Consider the following 18,400-nt stretch of genomic DNA (forward strand, 5'->3'; position numbering starts at 1 on the left):
TTGTCCTGATTTATACTCTCTATATTGTGTTGTGGTCGGTCTGGAGTTGTTTTTTTTTGTGTTATGGGGCTTGGGGAGGATACTAAGTTTACTTGTCTTCAATTTAGGTGCTTTTTTGTCAAATTCTCTTCCTTTGTAGCATATTGTCATTGTATGCTTAATTTTGCACTATATTAATGTTCCTCATTGGGATTTGGGGTTTTTAATTTGTAAAATGTATAGAAAAACTAATAAAAAATATTTTTTAAAAAAATAGCGGAGTCAAGAGATACGGGGAGAACGCAGGAACAGGGTACTATTTGTGGATGATCAGCCATGATCACATTGAATGGTGGTGCTGGCTTGAAGGGCCGAATGGCCTACTCCTGCACCTATTGTCAATTGTCTATTATAGTACTGTAGTACTATTATTACTGTTCTGATGAGTTTTGTATTACATTTAAAGACATTATCTTTACTCAGTTTATCTTTTTAATACCTTTTTAACTTTTTCATGAAATCGGCTAATTAGGGTAGCAGCTTAATTAGGCCAAAATGAACTGGTCCGGATGTATCCCAATTAATTGGAATTCATTGTGTATATATATTTTGAAAAGCTGTTTAAAGATTCTTATCTGACATATCGACAAGTTACTCCACTGTGAAGCAGTTTCCCATAATCAATTAGGAGCACAACTGTTTGGACACCTGCAAATGAGGTGAATTGTTAAAAAAGAAAACAACAATTTGAGAGGAGTTCCTGAGCTTTGGACCTTTTTATCTTTGGATGCTAACCGGTTGTGGATCAAGGTTGCAGGGATTGCATTAAATCTAATTTTGACAAGTGGAGAATTACGGTGGCTGTGGACACAATGTCCTTGACAAAGGAAGGTTAGTTGGCCATTGTAAACTGTCCCATGATTGGGTTAATCAGGGTTGTGGGGGTTGCTGGGATGGCAGAGCTTGAAGGGCTGGAAAGACTTACTTTATGCTGTATCACTAAATAAAAAAACAGTTACAGGGTGGTTGAGGAAATGAGGAACAAAGAGTGCATTGTAATTTAACAGATGTAAGTTACAGACTTTAATAAGGATTATGTGTTGTAAAGGTTGGGGTGGAAAAACAACAAAATGAATTTGCGATGGTTTACATAAAAGTACTTCAAATGCTATTTAAAGCAGAGATTTCAGAATAGCCCTAAACTTCATTTGATAGTTGGATTCTACATTATATCAGTGACTAAGTAAATATGGTTGCTTTGTGGGTAACTTTCTGAAATCAGTTGCTGTTTTCTTATCGCTAAACCTTATGCTTATAACAAAGTTTAATGCTAAGTGCTAAACTCAGACATCTATCTTTATCTTCTTCTCTTTGTACAGCATGGGAATAGGTCCCTCAGCCAGCCGAGTTCTTGCCAACCATCAAGCATCCATTTACACTATCTATACTAATAATGTTTTATTCTCTCCACATTCCTTCAATCCCCACCAACCCCCAGACTCCACCACTTGTAAGCATGAGAGCAATTTAACCTACCAACATTTTTTGGGGTGCCAAAGCAAAGAGGAACATCTTAAGGAAACCACAAGATCAAGGGGAGAATATACAAACTCCATCATTCCAATCTGGAGCTTGGGAATGAACAAATCTGAAGCTGTTTAGTAGCGGCTCAACTGTGACATAATTGTCAGATTCAGTGCTGTTTGTGTGTAGCTGAGATAAGTGTTTTGTAACAAAAATTGTCGCGCTGGTTTACTAAAATTAAGTTTTGATGATCCAAGTCAAAATAAAGGTGTGGAATGTGTAATAAAATTATAAAATTTGAATGGATTGTGTTGTACTCAATTGCCTGTATAGGTGATGTTTATCTTTTCTTAATCATAGGAAAAAATGTGTGAAGAGTGTGCTTCATTTGACCTTACTCCTTATGACCTTGCTTCTGGAATTGAAGCAGTTAATATGATCTTGGAGGAGGAAGCAAAGAAATTAGAACACATTGAAGGCAACACAGACTTCAATCTTGAATCAGTCAACTCAGGTTTGTGCATTAACCTTTTCAAATGCCTGTGTGAATTCTGGTAAATGCCCTCATATGAGTTTTGATGAGAAGTGGGGAATTTTATAATTTGTGAACAGGAGTTACTGAACAGTCTCTCGTGGCAGTGCATTCTACTCTGCTGCTGAAATTCAGTTCAGTCAGCTTCACTTCCCTCTAAGCTGCACAGCCACGCAGTAACTAAAACGCTCCCATGTATGTAGTCTTTGTTGCTGCGCTGTGGGAATTTTCCTTTAAAATAATGTTAATATAAAGTGCCACTCAGGTTTCAGGCCATGTGAAACATTTCCTGCTGAGAGCAATACTGCGCAGCTGTAAAAAAACAAATAGAGGGAATGTTGGCCAGCTTCATAAAGTAGAAAGAAATGTGCTGTTGCTGTTATATAAAGCAGTTTGATACCAACTAGGAATGAACTTCAAGGGAATAATCAGTAGCATGGTAGCATAGTGGTTAGAGTAACACTATTCCAACACCAGCAACTCGGGTTCAATTCCTGCCGCATCTTGTGAGGAGTTTGTATGTTTTCCCTGTGGTTGTGTGGGTTGCTTCCAGGTGCTCTGGTTTCTTCCCACATTCCAAAGACGTATGAGTTAGTAGGTTTATTTATCCCATTCGTGTAATTGGGCAAGAAGGATGTGTTACCTTGTTGTATTCGTAAATAAATAGTCTCGATTTGTGGGCTTCACAATTTATGTTTCTTTCTTTTTTCATAGTTCCCAATGTTTTTAGTTTGGTAGTCAGTTCCAGGTTGTTTATCAGAGTACCATTGCATAAACACCAAGCAGGATATGAATAATCTAGAACATCATTTAAATATATGAAACTGCTATGATTTTAATTTCTATGTAAAGCTTATAATGACTAGATGTCTGTTTAATGCATTTGCTAGGATTGGGATTTTAACAAGCAAAATTATTTTATTAAGTCTTAAATGCAATTTAAGTGTTTCTCTTCATTTTATAATTGCAAGATTTTGGAAATAAATGACGACTTTTACAAATTAATTTCTAATAATAATGGTTTTCTGAGATTATTGTCTTGATGTTCATTCCCCTGTTGATAACACTAACTGCTTTCTACAATAGCAGCACATTCTTCTCTATGTAGTCAACTGAACTGAAATACAACAGCAGAGTAGAATGTATTGCCACAATACAGAGTGCAGTATGCACCACCAACAATCAATTTCTTAGTAGTCTGAATATCACTGAATGGGTAGATAATCTTTTAGTAACCTTTAAGTCCAAATATAGATATAGTTCAGATTAATATTCAAACTAGAACCCTCATGTTGGGAATCAGCCATGCATTTGTGCTTGCTCATAAAGTGATGGTTCCAGTAAACAAAATAAAACCATGAAGAATTTAAAAAGACTGAAATACTAGCCTTTCATTAACTTTAAATAAGATGTTATGTATGTTGGAAAAGATAATATTGAAATTATACAAAGCAAAAATGCCAACGAAGTTCAGCCAGTGAAGTAGAATCTGCTGAAAGTGTTAATTAACTTTTAAGGTCAAAGAATGTTCATCAAAACCCACTTCTTATTGTGTGCTCTACTGCTTGAGTTCTTTCAGTATTTCTGTTCTAGTTTCATATTCCAGGTTGTGCAATTATATTAGTTTTCCATTGCTGTTCAAGTAATTTGTCTTTTTTAGGGCTCAAAATGGATTTGAGTGACCTGGCCAAAATAAAAAGTAAGTTAGTTTAAAATTTCAGAGGATGTTTTATATCAAATATAACTTGGATAAGTGAAATTGCATTGACTGTTGGTCAAGATGAACAAAAATAACAAACATTTGAATTGAATTGACTATTTCTTACATCCTTCACATACATGAGGAGTAAAAATCTTTATGTTACGTCTCCATCTGAAAGTGCAATTTATAGTAATTTGTAATGAATAATATATACAACTAGACAGTCAATATAGCAAAGAAATACAACTGTGTCAGCGTGAATTAATCAGTCTGAGGGCTTGGTGGAAGAAGCTGTCCCGGAACCTGTTGGTCCTGGCTTTTATGCTGCGGTACCATTTCCCAGATGGTGGTAGCTGGAGCAGTTTGTGGTTGGGGTGACTCAGGTCTCCAGTGATCCTTCTGGCTGTCCACACCACTCTCTGCAGAGTCCTGTGAATGAGGGAAGCACAGTTCCTATACCAGGCAATGATGCATCCAAGTCAAGTCGCTTTTTATTGTCATTTTGACCATAAACTGCTGGTACAGTACACAGTAAAAACAAAACATGGTCCCCCAGGACCATGGTGCTACATGAAACAACACAAAACTACACTAGACTATGTGAGACAACTCAAGGCTACACTAGACTATGAAAAACAACACAAAGACTACACTAGACTACAGATCTACACAAGAAAAGTGCACAAAACAGTGCAGGGCAGTACAATAATTAATTAATTAATACATTAATAATAAACAATTCCTGAACCAGGCAGTGATGCAGCTGCTCAGGATGCTCTCGATACATCCTCTGTAGAATATGGTGAATATAGGGGTTGGGAGATCGGCTTTTCTCAGCCTTTGCAGAAAGTAGAGACGCTGTTGGGCTTTCTTGGCTATGGAGCTGTTGTTGTAGGACCAGATGAGATTCTCTGCCAGTCAAAATAATCTCAATCGTGCCCCTATAGAAAGTCCTTAGGACTTGGGGACTCATGCTAAACTTCTTCAATTGTCTGAGGTGAAAAAGGCGCTGTTGTGTTTTTTTTCACCACGCAGCCGATATGCACAGACCACGTGAGATCCTTGGTGGTGAGTATGCCGAGGAACTTAAAGCTGTACATCCTCTCAACCTCAGATCCATTGATGTCAATAGGGGTTAGCCCGTCTCCATTCTTCCTGAAATCCACAACCAGCTCCTTTGTTTTTGCAACATTGAGTGAGAGGTTTTTTTTTGACACCACTGTGTCAGGGTGATGACTTCTTTTCTGTAGGTATTTATACATATGCATTAAACATTTTATATCCATGAAATGTTTATTACTGGAATGATGACAAAATTGTTAACTTTGTAGAGGGAAGTGAACAACTGCAAGATTTGAAGGAGTATATCAAAAGATTGACTTAAAAGCTGAAATTTAAGCGATATGTTTTTAAGATGTAATTTTACAGTTCTTTTAGGGAAGTGTCACAAAGTAGAGAACTGTGATGATTAAAAGCTCTGTTGGTGATGGGGAAGATTATATTGGAGATTAGAATTTTTGACTGAGAGCTTGTGTTGGGATAAGTAACTACTAAAGTTCTGTGATTTTTGATTTTATTTAGCCAAGTAAATATTTATTTTCTGAGTAAAGATTATTTCATTTGCTTTAAAAATAAATTATTGCTTGATAAATTAAACTTTAAATCACTTTCAGATGTCAGAATAACTGCAGTAATTTCACTATAAAAATCACAATTTTTCTTATCTATACATTATAACTGTTTTTGTTTTTTTTATCTTCCGTCATTGAAAGAAATCCTCCTTGACCTAGAAAGCACAATAGATTCAATTGAATTATCACCAAGTGGAAGTGGAGTGACCAAACCAGGAAGGTATGAATTGAATACTTCTTCTGTCTCAATAATTGTTAAGTGTGATAACAGGATACCTTTTGCCCTTTTGTATTACAAATTTGGTAATGTATATGTTACAACCAGGAAATAAAGAAATGCACTTCATTAATTCGAACACTGAAGTTTAAGTTAGACTTCCTTTTTATCCTCAACAATAATGAGTCAAGAACATCGAAACCTCTTGCTTATCATGGGGAGCTGCACTTCTTAGTGCATGCAAGGTGCCAGGAACTTCTCATTTTACTCTGTGCTTTTGTAGTGTCAGACTTCTGCACTACATTGATTGGTGCACCATTGCAGTGAGATTATTAGGGCAACAGGTGGATAACACTGTTTGCCTAACTTTGTTCTAGTTACTATTTAATGCTAAAGCAAATAGACATCTACAGAACTGTAAGAAGAAATTAGCAACAGAAGATTACTTGAGATTTAAATAAAAGGCTCAAAGAGCTGGAAAATATTTTTTTAAATTAGTTCTACTTATCAGTGTTATAGTTCCGATGAATATAAATGAAACATAGAATGGTGTTCATTCAATGGTGACCTCCAACTGGATCCCATCATCAAGCACATCTACCCCCCCCCCCCCCCACTACCACCCACTTTCTGCTTTCCACAGTGATCGCTTCCTACGCGACTCCCTTGTCCCTTTGTGCTTCAAGTTGTCCCTCCATTTAGCCATACTGTGTTCATGCTTCAGCTTGATTTCCAACTCAGCTTCATACTGATCAGCAGAAGGTTTTTTCTTGTCATTACCAACAATTAGTTGGGTACTCACCTACCGTAGATTCCGGATTATAAGCCGCTACTTTTTTCCCACATTTTGAACAGCTTTGAACTCTGCGGCCTTTAATCCAGAGCGGCTAATACATGGTTTTTTTTCATGCCGCCTCGTAAACATTTTGCCTCGTAACAGTAGACCAATAAAATTGATGAGTAGTTCACAGAGGTCCAATGAAATTGTACGATAAATCAAGCGCACTTTCACAATTAAATTATTGTAAATCAGTCATTTGTACTCACCCTCATCAACATGGAAAACACTCGAAGAAAAGCATTGTGCTGCCTTTATGGCAGTTACTTAGTTTATAATATTTTCGCTTAGTAATTCATTTGTTAGTTAAAGTTAGAAGTGTTTTAACTATATTTGTTTTCTGTACTACATCCCGGGATGCTATGACATCACACCCGGTTTCGCCGCGTCTTGTGGGATACCGGTTTGCGATAAACGGGAAGGTGGGGGCATTACGCGAGCACATCAGACCCGAGCACATTAGCCGAGCTCATTAGACCCGATTAGACCCGATCGCGTTACGCGAGCTCATCAGACCCGAGCACATTAGACCCGATTAGACCCGATCGCGTTACGCGAGCTCATCAGACCCGAGCACATCAGACCCGAGCACATTAGACCCGATCGCGTTACGCGAGCTCATCAGACCCGAGCACATTAGACCCGATTAGACCCGATCGCGTTACGCGAGCTCATCAGACCCGAGCACATCAGACCCGAGCACATTAGACCCGATTAGACCCGATCGCGTTACGCGAGCTCATCAGACCCGAGCACATCAGACCCGAGCACATTAGACCCGATTAGACCCGATTGCGTTACGCGAGCTCATCAGACCCGAGCACATTAGACCCGATTAGACCCGATCGCGTTACGCGAGCTCATCAGACCCGAGCGAAAACGCTGCTTTTAAGTTAAAGGCGATCAATAACTTTTCCTGGTAGGCTGCAGTATATATATTTTTACCAGTCGCTAGGAGATATTGGAATGTTGTTCGTGCTGTTCAGTAAAAAAGTATATGCAATGTAATTTGTGTTACCGATACGTATGTATATTTAAAAGTAGCCGTATTACAGGCACGGTTCGAAAAAAAGCATTTGCAATATATATTTGTTTGTTACCATATGGATTTAATTAAAAGTTAAAAAATCCTCACGTGTAATATCTTTCTGTGTAAATATCTCATATTACAACGTGGGACACCTGCGGCCGAAAATCCGGTGCGGCCTAAAATCCGGTGCGGCCTGTACAAGTAAAAAATTGATTTTAGTTCTAAAATTAGAGCCAGCGGCTTTTAATCAGATGCGCTCTGTAGTCCGGAATCTACGGTAATTGGATTCAGATTATTTTAAGTATGGCATCTAATGTGTATGTGAACAATTACAGGTGTCCCCCGCTTTTTGAAAGTTTGCTTTATGACACCTCGCTGTTACAAAAGACCTACATTAGTACCTGTTTTCGCTAACCAAAGAGGATTTTCGCTTTTACGAAAAAAAGATGCCTGCTTTATACGTGTCTTTACCCCGAGAAAAACTACAATGACAGTGAAGCCTTGTGCGGGTGGTTGTTTGCGCATGCGTGTACGTGTGATTTTTTTCCCTCCAAATCGACTTTGGCTTGCTGTCTTCCCGAGTTTGATAAGTGAAACTACACCGTACATACAATATTTTTACTTTAGGCTGTATATTTATCATGTCATTCTGTTTTTACTATATGTTAGTGTTATTTTAGGTTTTATGTGTTATTTGGTTTGATTTGGTAGGTTTTTTTTGGGTCTGGGAATGCTCAAAAATTTTTGCTATATAAATTAATGGTAATCGCGTCTTCGATTTACAACATTTCGGCTTACAAATGGTTTCATAGGAACGCTCTACCTTCGGATTGCGGGGGAAACCTGTATACATATATAATCAGCAAACACGAGGAAATCTGCAGATGCTGGAAATTCAAACAACAACACACACAAAATGCTGGTGGAACACAGCAGGCCAGGCAGTATCTATAAGGAGAAGCACTGTCGACGTTTCGGGCCGAAACATCGACAGTGCTTCTCCTTATAGATGCTGCCTGGCCTGCTGTGTTCCACCAGCATTTTGTGTGTGTTGTTGTACGTATATAATCAAGCTGTTATGATAAGGACAGTAAACACTAAACTAAGGCTAATGCCATAAATAGTGCTCATTTAAAACCTGTTGAATTGATTCTAAACATATCAACTAGTACCCTGTGTCAACATCTCTCAACTTAACTCATGAATAAGAACATTTAGAACTCCTTCCCAATGTAATTTAAAGGATTAATTTTCAGGTTTACTTCTGATTATCCTCCACTGCCTATCACTACAAATCTGCTTTCTAGGGTTCCTTGAAGTAGCTTAAGTCCATAAACAGTGGTTTGCCCAATGTTGAATTATGCTTTAAAGCAGATGCTACCAGACCAGGGGGCATTTAAATAGACTGTTTACTCAGTACAGGAAGTGCAATGAGGTAGTGAGGAAAGGATCTCTGCGGGAAAGTACATCTACCCAAGGGAATCTGGAATAATTCTCCTACCAGTAACTCAGCGAGGCACAGCATGTGAGACATCTACACTCCTTTAAAGCTACTGTGATTAAATGTGCCTCAGCTGTAGTTGCAAATAAATCTTCAGTACAGGAGAAGTGTTGATAGTGGGTGGGAAAGATCACTATGTTCATGGTCTTCTGTACATTGGTATATTTCCATGAAACACCCTGGTGAAACACCCTGGTTTCCTTGGCTACATAAGTCTAGGGAAAACAACCTCTGGCACGCCAAACTCGTGAGATTGAGGCCTTCTCCCACCCCAAACCCCTGTTTGTGTGGATGCTATGTAATTTGCTACCCTGTTAAAAATTAGTGCCATGAAATAACAAGACAGTACACAGCATACGACTAAAGATTATATTTTTGAATCTTAATTTGACTAAAGGATTGGTAAAGAAAAGAACAAAAAAAATGGAAAAGGGCCCATTTTAATGAAACAGTCAAATGTGCACAAGTTGGAGATCAAAGTTTCTCCATAGTCACCAATCCTCAATTGATCTCACCCCCTGGCTTCATCGAATCACGGTCCCGCTCCAGGTCAAATTCTATGACCTCTTCTCCCCTGCATCTTCCCTCTTCATCTCCTGTCAAACAAAAGCCCCAAGCCCAACCTTAGACTTGAGTACAATGGGTTGAAATCCTTGCTAAGGTTTCTGGCCTATCTAGGCTATAGGGCTTCACTGCAAGCACCTTGCTTTGCAGGAGTTGTACATCAATTCAGCATCAGATTGGTGAATGACCAGGTGAATGGTGCAAAGAGATTCAAATCCTAAAAAACTAACAGAGCCACTCCCCCTCTTCTATCAGCTGTGCTCTCTGACATACGGTGGTACTGGTACCTGAGAAGACCATTTGATCCTCATGGTTCAGGGTATTACTTTGAGAAGAACAACTCCAACCTAACCAATCATTGTCCATAACAGATCCTCATTCGTAAATCCTTGGAAAATCTTTCCTGTACCTGCTTTAAGCTGCATTAAGACCTTCATATCTTAATGTGTTGTGATCAAAATTGGATGCAGAACTCTAATTTTATCAAAACAGTGTTTTGCAATATAATCAATTTATTTTTCACTGTGTGGACAGGCACAGAGCTTTCTTTGGTTCTTCACCCTTTTAGAGGGCTGTACAATTCGAGCTGCTGTGGAATATTTCAATAAAAAATCCAAATATGTAATCTGGAGTTAGCCTGCATATTAGTTTGAGGTTGTGTGGGACTACAACCAGAGGTTAAGGGTGAAAGGTGAAAAGTTTAAGGGAAACTTGTTCACTCAGAGAATGGTGAGTGTGTGGAATGAACTGCCAGTGCAAGTGGTGCATGTGAGCTTGATTTCAAATCTAAGAGAAGTTTAAATAGGCACATAAATAGCAGGGAATGGAGGGCTATGGTTCGGGTGTAGGTGAATGGGAGTATGCAGTTTTAATGGTTTTGACATGGACTAGGTGGGCCAAAGAACATTATCTGTGCTGTACTTCTCTATGATTCTATTAAGTCTTGAGTTCTTTGATGGAGATTATTTTCTAGCTTTCTGTTCAGTAATTGCTGCTTTTCTTTGATTAATGTTCGATGTTCATTTACAGCTTCATCTTCGAATTATTTGCAAAAGCCCAAATTACTTTCCAAAACAAGTCTGCAATTTTAGAAGCATTGGACCAGATTATGAGTGCTCTGTCAGAACGTAAGTATTTGTGCTTCATTTTAATTTTGTGTCACTCACACATGCTGCCTGAGAAATTTTACTGCATAGTGTAACTTTTACATTATTGGAGAGTGGCTCTCAAAGTACAATCCAAGTAATTGTACAGTCTGGGTTCTTCTTTGCTACTGATGCAACATTTCAGATCTATTTCCTTCTGACTTCAGAATGATAAGTAGAACAGTAGGGAAGGGTTGATCTGTCAGTGGCTACAGATAAGACTGTAAATGTATATCTCAATAGTATAAATGAATTTATATGGGGGCATTCTGTGTAAACTAGTTATCAGATTGTAATGACGTAGATTCCCTCAGGTTTTCATGTTAGTTCCTTTCATACATATGCATGCAGCCTTGTATACTAATTTGTGCTTATTCCTCAGTCAGGGCATGACTTGAGTTTGCTTAGAAGAGTAATGCTAAAGTGTAATATAACAAAGTCTGCTACCAACATCTGGTGTGTTGCTGATGTTGACATCAAAAGTGTGTTTCTGATGTTGACATCAAAAGTGTGTTTCTGATGTTGAAGCCAGTAAACTTTCTCTTCAATATCAAAGAAATTAAAACCACGACAACATTGGAACTTGAAATTATAATAGGGTCTTTATTTACTTACCTTAGGTGTTGGAATATTCACCAATACAAGTGGTTTGCAGAAGTTAGCAGATATTCTGCAGGTAAGATGCTCTTGTTAAATTGTGATAACACATTTTTTTCTGTTTAAAGAAAGAAGCATCTTTAGACCTCAGAAACCCAGTTCTGGATCACCTAAGATGCTCAGTTTGCAGGCAGCTCTTCAATCTGACATTAACTAAAACAGAATCTGAAACTAACGCAAAAGTGCCAGAAGGTCACAGCAGTATGGGCAGCATTCCTGGAGAGTGAAACAGAGGATTTCAAATCATCAGAGGTAGAAAATATGAAAATAAGCATTTTTTTTTAAGTTTCAGAGAGTGAAGGGATGGAGAGAATATTTGTGGTGGGGTTCCATCAAAGTTGTCAAGGTAATTATTGAGCAGAGATGAAATGAAGGAACAAGTTGAAACTGAAATAGACAGAAACATCTATGGAGGAAGGAAAACAAGTTCTTTGAAATTGAGTTAAACAGCTAATTCCAAAGGCTGCACTGTGTCCAATGGGCTGGTACTCCTCAGTCATGTGATATGCATCATTAGAATGGTGTACGTAGCAAAAGATTGTGAAGATGAAAATCGGAAGGAGAGGTAACACGATAGAACGAAAGGTGACTGAGAATTCAGAGTCACCCTTATGGACTGAATGGAGGTGCTCTGCAAAACAGTTGTCTGATCTACACTTAATTCCTCCAGTGACTATTATGGGCACAATGTGTAATGCACTAAATGAAAGAACTACAAGTGAATTGTAGCTTCACTAGAAGGACAACTTTAGTCCCTAGAAGGTGGGCATGGAAGAGGAAAAAGTGGAAGTGAGGTACCTTTTGCCATTGCTTGAATAATGCTGTGAGAAGAGAAAGTTTCATGGAAGTGGAAAAGGAAATGGAGAAATAAGTAGTCTTTTCAGAATGGTGAAAGAGGAGCAGAAGATATTTCTAGTGGTAGCATTGTTTAGAATGCCACAAAGCTTACAGAGGATGATCCATGGATTGCAGAGTCTATTAGGTGGCTAGCAAGAATGAAAGGAATTCTATTCTGGCTGAGATGAATGGGTGAGAGCAGTAATGTGCCAGATGCAGATGAGAGCCCTTTCAACTATAATGGAGGGAAAGCCATGATTAAGGCAGCAATGTCTAAAGATTCGTAATCTTTCCCTCCCCTTCCCATCTTTCAGCATTCAGAAGTGGATCACACTTTCCCACACAACCTCTACAATTGTTTTCTTTTGTTTACTTCTTACTTTCTGCCATCCAGGAACCTAAGCAGTCCTTCCAAGTGAAAAAGTAATTCACTTGGACTTTCAATTGCATTTAGTGCTCCTGATGTTGTCTCCTCTGGTCCGGAGAAACCAAATTTCGATTTGATGACTTTGTTTCACTTTCATGCAGAAGTTGTATTGATAGCCATTTTCTGATAATGTAACTTGCTCCTAATGTCATTAGCATCATCATTTAGATAGATAGATAGATAGATAGATAGATAGATACTTTATTCATCCCCATGGGGAAATTCAACATTTTTTCCAATGTCCCATACACTTGTTGTAGCAAAACTAATTACATACAATACTTAACTCAGTAAAAATATGATATGCATCTAAATCACTCTCTCAAAAAGCATTAATAATAGCTTTTAAAAAGTTCTTAAGTAGTTTACTTAAATACATTAAATACAATCAACCCCGGCACTTTAACATATCTTACTCCTGGCGGTTGAATTGTAAAGCCTAATGGCATTGGGGAGTATTGACCTCTTCATCCTGTCTGAGGAGCATTGCATCGATAGCAACCTGTCACTGAAACTGCTTCTCTGTCTCTGGATGGTGCTATGTAGAGGATGTTCAGGGTTTTCCATAATTGACCGTAGCCTACTCAGCGCCCTTCGCTCTGCTACCGATGTTATACTCTCCAGTACTTTGCCCACGACAGAGCCCGCCTTCCTTACCAGCTTATTAAGACGTGAGGCGTCCCTCTTCTTAATGCTGCCTCCCCAACACGCCACCACAAAGAAGAGGGCGCTCTCCACAACTGACCTATAGAACATCTTCAGCATCTCACTGCAGACATTGAATGACGCCAACCTTCTTAGGAAGTACAGTCGACTCTGTGCCTTCCTGCACAAGGCATCTGTGTTGGCAGTCCAGTCTAGCTTCTCGTCTAACTGTACTCCCAGATACTTGTAGGTCTTAACCTGCTCCACACATTCTCCATTAATGATCACTGGCTCCATATGAGGCCTAGATCTCCTAAAGTCCACCACCATCTCCTTGGTCTTGGTGATATTGAGACGCAGGTAGTTTGAGTTGCACCATATCACAAAGTCCTGTATCAGTTTCCTATACTCCTCCTCCTGTCCATTCCTGACACACCCCACTATGGCCGTGTCGTCAGCGAACTTCTGCACATGGCAGGACTCCGAGTTATATTGGAAGTCTGATGTGTACAGGGTGAACAGGACCGGAGAGAGCACGGTCCCCTGCGGCGCTCCTGTGCTGCTGACCACCGTGTCAGACCTACAGTCTCCCAACCGCACATACTGAGGTCTATCTGTCAAGTAGTCCACTATCCAATCCACCATGTGAGAGTCTACTCCCATCTCCGTTAGTTTGTGCCTTAAGATCTTGGGCTGGATGGTGTTAAAGGCACTAGAGAAGTCCAGGAATGTAATCCTCACAGCACCACTGACCCCATCTAGGTGAGAGAGGGATTTGTGCAGCAAATACGTGATAGCATCCTCCACTCCCACCTTCTCCTTATACGCAAACTGAAGAGGATCCCGGGCGTGCCTGGTTTGTGGCCTCAGATTCTGTATTATCAGCCGCTCCATGGTCTTCATCATGTGCGACGTCAAGGCAACAGGTCTGAAGTCATTCAACTCCTTTGGTTGTGGTTTCTTCGGTACCGGGACAATACAATTTAATGATGTGATAATAGCACAAGTTAAATATTTTGAAGATACAGTGCTAACACAGTGCATGAATGAATGAGGTTAACAAACTTGCATTGCATTTGTTGTTTGATGACAGCATCTTTAAAGTGTATCAGAAGGGTAGAAAAAAATGAATTGTGCGACATTCAGAGAAATTAACCCAGAGTAAAGGATTACTAATAACATGGCTGAACACATTGAAAAAACTTTTTCAAAGTGGCAGCATAGGTTTGTGGGTAATTCGTATCTGATGGACTTCTTTGATTTTTTAAAGGGTTGACTAAGCAAATAGAAATTTATATGGATGTTATTTTAAAGCATTTCTACAAGTCATTAGATAAAATTAGGAGATACTGTTGGCTAAAATTGAAATGGAATTATAACCAATTTATTAGATAGATAGATAGATAGATAGCTCGATTTAATTAATTCTCTGGGTGACAGAAGGCGAGATGTGCTATGGCAGGATGTAAGAAGTCACTAGGCTCTTCAATCCGTTGAGTCTGTGCTATCCGCAGAGCAATTCCAATACCCAACTTTCTCTCACAGTTTTCTTGACTGTACTTATTCCCACCCTGTCACTTGTAAAAATGTAATCCTCTTCTCTCAGTTCCTCCATCTCTGTCACATATGATCTGAAGATGAGGCTTTCTATTTTAAAATATCTGAAATGTCCTCTTATTTCAGACAGTAGGGTTTCCCTTCCACCATCATCAGTGCTGCCCTCATTCATATTTCCACTTCTCACACATCTGCCCTTACCCCATCCTCCTGCTCTCATGGTAAGGGTAGGGGTCTTCTTGTGCTTTCCTACCACCCAACAACCCTCCATATTCAGCATATCATTCTCCATAACCTCCGGTATCTCAAACGGGATCCTACCACTAAACACAGCTTTCCCTCTTCCCCCCCCCCCCCCCCTCCACTTTCTGTAGAGATCACTCTCTACATGACTCCTTTGACCACTCATTCCCCTCTACTGATCTCCTTCCTGGCACTTACTTCTTGCAAGTTTGACAAAAGGTACACCTACCCCTGCATCTCCTCCCTCACCATCATACAGGGTCCCAAAAAGTCCCTGTGAGTCCATCAGTGTCTATTGCTCTCAGTGTGGCCTCTTCTACATTGGTGAGACTCCATGCAGGTTGGGGGACCATCTTGTCAAGCACCTTTGCTCAGTCTTTCGCAAAGTGCAGGATCTGGTGGCCACCCATATTAATTTGACTTATACTGACATATCTGTTCATGGCCTCCTCTGCTGTTGTGATATGGCCAAACTTGGGGTTGAAGGAGCAAAACCTCATGTTATGTCCACGAAGCCTTCCAATGAATGGTGTGAATATCGATTTCTCTAACTTCCAGTAATTTCTTCTCCCTCCTTCCTTTTCTCTTTTTCCCATTTTGGTTATCCTCTCACCCTACACCTCACCTGCCCATCACCTCCCACAGTTTCCGCTCCTCCTTCTGTTTCTTCCATTGTCCACTGTCCTCGCCTATTATTCATTCATCTTTAGCCCTTTCTCTCTCTCTTCCACTTCTTCCCTCCCAACTTCTTACTTCGTCCCCCCCTCCCCTCACCCGGTCTCACTTATCACCTTTCAGCTTGTACTCTTCCCCTCCCCCTACCTTCTTATTCTAGCTTCTGTCCTCTCCTGTTCTAGTCCTGTTGAAGAGCCTTGACTTAAGATGGTGACTGTTTATTTCCCTCCATCGATGCTGCCTGGCTTGCTGATTTCCTCCAGCATTTTGAGTGTGTTGCTCAATATCCCCACTAATTTGGTGTAACATATTATTTTACATGCCCAGCAATTCTACATGATTCTCCAACCATTTGTCTATGTTAGGGGTAATTTACATTGCCCATTTAACCTGTCAACCAGCATGTAGCATGTCCCAGCAATATGGTAGGAAACCGGAGTTCCCAGGTAAAATCCACATAGTCATGGTGGAAATGTGCAGCACTGTGGTGGCATCCGTTGGTCTCGAGAGACCATGGATCTGCGCCTGGAGTTTCCAGGGCGCAGGCCTGGGTAGGGTTGTATGGGAGACATACAACACAAACACGCTGCCTCAGCTGAGGCTCGAACCAGTGACCTTCAGGTTACTAGTCTGATGCCTTGCCCACTAGGCCACGCGCCAACACGCAGCACTGTAAGGTAGCATCAAAGCTATGAGGCAGCATCTTTACCTTCCATGCCGTCCATTATTAGAGTTGGTGATACTACAATGTTATTGTAATAAGTCAGTCTTACTGATAAAAAAGTATTTTTTCCAGATTGTTTTTTGCATAGATCCCCCTGAAGGTGGTGTCCAAGACAGAATGGGACTGAATGCAGCCAAACATTACAAGGTTATTGAATTTTACTTTATTTTTAAGATTGTGTTCTTACAATGTTTGTATTCAGGTAAGTCATCATGACTATTGTGACTTTTTTTTCCAATATTCAAGATACAAATTTGTTTATCAGGTGTACATCACAAAATACAGTGAAATGCATTGCTTGTATTAACGACAAACACGCCTGAGGGTGTGCAGGGGGAGCCTGCAAGTGTGGCCACACTTTCCAGTGCCAACATAGCATGCCCACAATATTTACAACACAGCAAGCAACAACACAGCACCAGCAAAATAAGCTGCCTTGTGACCTCCCACTCACACATACAATATAAAGTGTTCCAACCACCTCTCCCCCACTCCAGGATTGACTTCCACAACGATGCCTTAGCCCTCCTCAGGTCCACCACCAGCTCCTTAGTCTTTTTCACATTAAGCTGCAGATGATTCTGCTCGCACCATGTGACAAAGTTTCCCACCGTAGCCCTGTACTCAGCTCATCTCCCTTGCATCCAACTATGGCTGAGTCATCAGAAAACTTCTGAAGATGGCAAGACTCTGTGCAGTAGTTGAAGTCCAAGCTGTAGACGGTGAAGAGAAAGGGAGACAGGACAGTCCCCTGTGGAGCCCCAGTGCTGCTGACCACTCTGTCTGACTCACAGTGTTGCAAGCACAGGTACTGTGGTCTACCAGTCAGGTAATCAATAATCCATGACACCAGGGAAGCATCCACCTGCATCAATGTCAGCTTCTCACCAAGCAGAGCAGGGCAGATGGTGTTGAACGCACTGGAGAAGTCAAAAAACATGATCCTCACAGTGCTCGCCAGCTTGTCCAGGTGGGCGTAGACACGGTTCAGCAGGTAGACGATGGCATCCTCAACTCCTAGTCGGGGCTGATAGGCGAACTGGAGGGGGTCTAAGTGTGACCTAACCACAGGCCGGAGCTGCTCTAGAACAAATCTCCCTAGGGTCTTCATGATGTGGGAGGTCAATGCCACCGGTCTGTAGTCATTGGTGCCACTGGGGCGCGGCGTCTTCGGTACAGGAACGAGGCAGGACATCTTCCACAGCACAGGAACCCTCTAGAGACTCAGGCTCAAGTTGAAGACTTGGTGAAGTACTTCACATAGCTGGGGAAAATCTTTACGTTATGTCTCCGTCTAAATGTGCAATGTGCAAGCATAGTGATTTATAATAAATAGAACAGTCAATGTAACATAGAAATAGACTCAAATCAGCGTGAGTTCATCAGTCTGATGGCCTGGTGGAAGAAGCTGTCCCGGAACCTGTTGGTCCTGGCTTTTATGCTGCGGTACCATTTCCCGGATGGTAGCATCTGGAATAGATTGTGGTTGGGGTGACTCGGGTCCCCAGTGATCCTTCGGCCCATTTTTCACATCTCTCTTTGTGAATGTCCTAAATCATGGGAAGTTCACAACTACAGATGCACTGGGCTGTCCGCACCACTCTCGGCAGAATCTCTTGAATTCTGGACTTCCAATTCAAACCTTCGGCATTGACCCCAAGACTGGCCAGTCACCAAATAGAAGACCTTGAAACACCAGACTCGCCAATAACAGGACACCAAACACTGGGTCTTGAAATCTGGACTCACCAATTCACAAACCCAGGGGCTCATCAGACTCATTACTGCTGTTCACATGGACCTCCAACTCCGGAAACCACCAACAGTTTGCTGACCCTGTGAGGGTGGTTGTGGGGAGAAGTGGGGGGGGGAGTGTCTGCTTGCACTGGTCTGCCAGTCCGACATCTGACCACGAATGTACCATATCCATGTCACTGGTGTTACGATCTGTAACAATTTAGAAATGAGCCAG

At 40.7% G+C, this 18,400-nt stretch overlaps 1 protein-coding gene across 3 annotated transcripts in view; it reads left to right on the top strand.

The window, feature by feature from the left end:
• Positions 1-18,400, top strand: part of rtel1 (regulator of telomere elongation helicase 1) — a 169,053-nt gene that overhangs the window by 29,454 nt on the left and 121,199 nt on the right. For all 3 annotated transcript variants that reach the window (XM_073061710.1, XM_073061713.1, XM_073061712.1), the window contains exons 10-15: positions 1,864-2,017; positions 3,696-3,734; positions 5,510-5,588; positions 10,548-10,645; positions 11,284-11,339; positions 16,501-16,575. In XM_073061710.1, the coding sequence (XP_072917811.1) occupies positions 1,864-2,017; positions 3,696-3,734; positions 5,510-5,588; positions 10,548-10,645; positions 11,284-11,339; positions 16,501-16,575 (501 nt within the window). The remainder of the gene's footprint in view (positions 1-1,863; positions 2,018-3,695; positions 3,735-5,509; positions 5,589-10,547; positions 10,646-11,283; positions 11,340-16,500; positions 16,576-18,400) is intronic.

Source organism: Hemitrygon akajei, chromosome 11 (assembly GCF_048418815.1).
Source record: "Hemitrygon akajei chromosome 11, sHemAka1.3, whole genome shotgun sequence".
NCBI classification, from domain to species: domain Eukaryota; kingdom Metazoa; phylum Chordata; class Chondrichthyes; order Myliobatiformes; family Dasyatidae; genus Hemitrygon; species Hemitrygon akajei.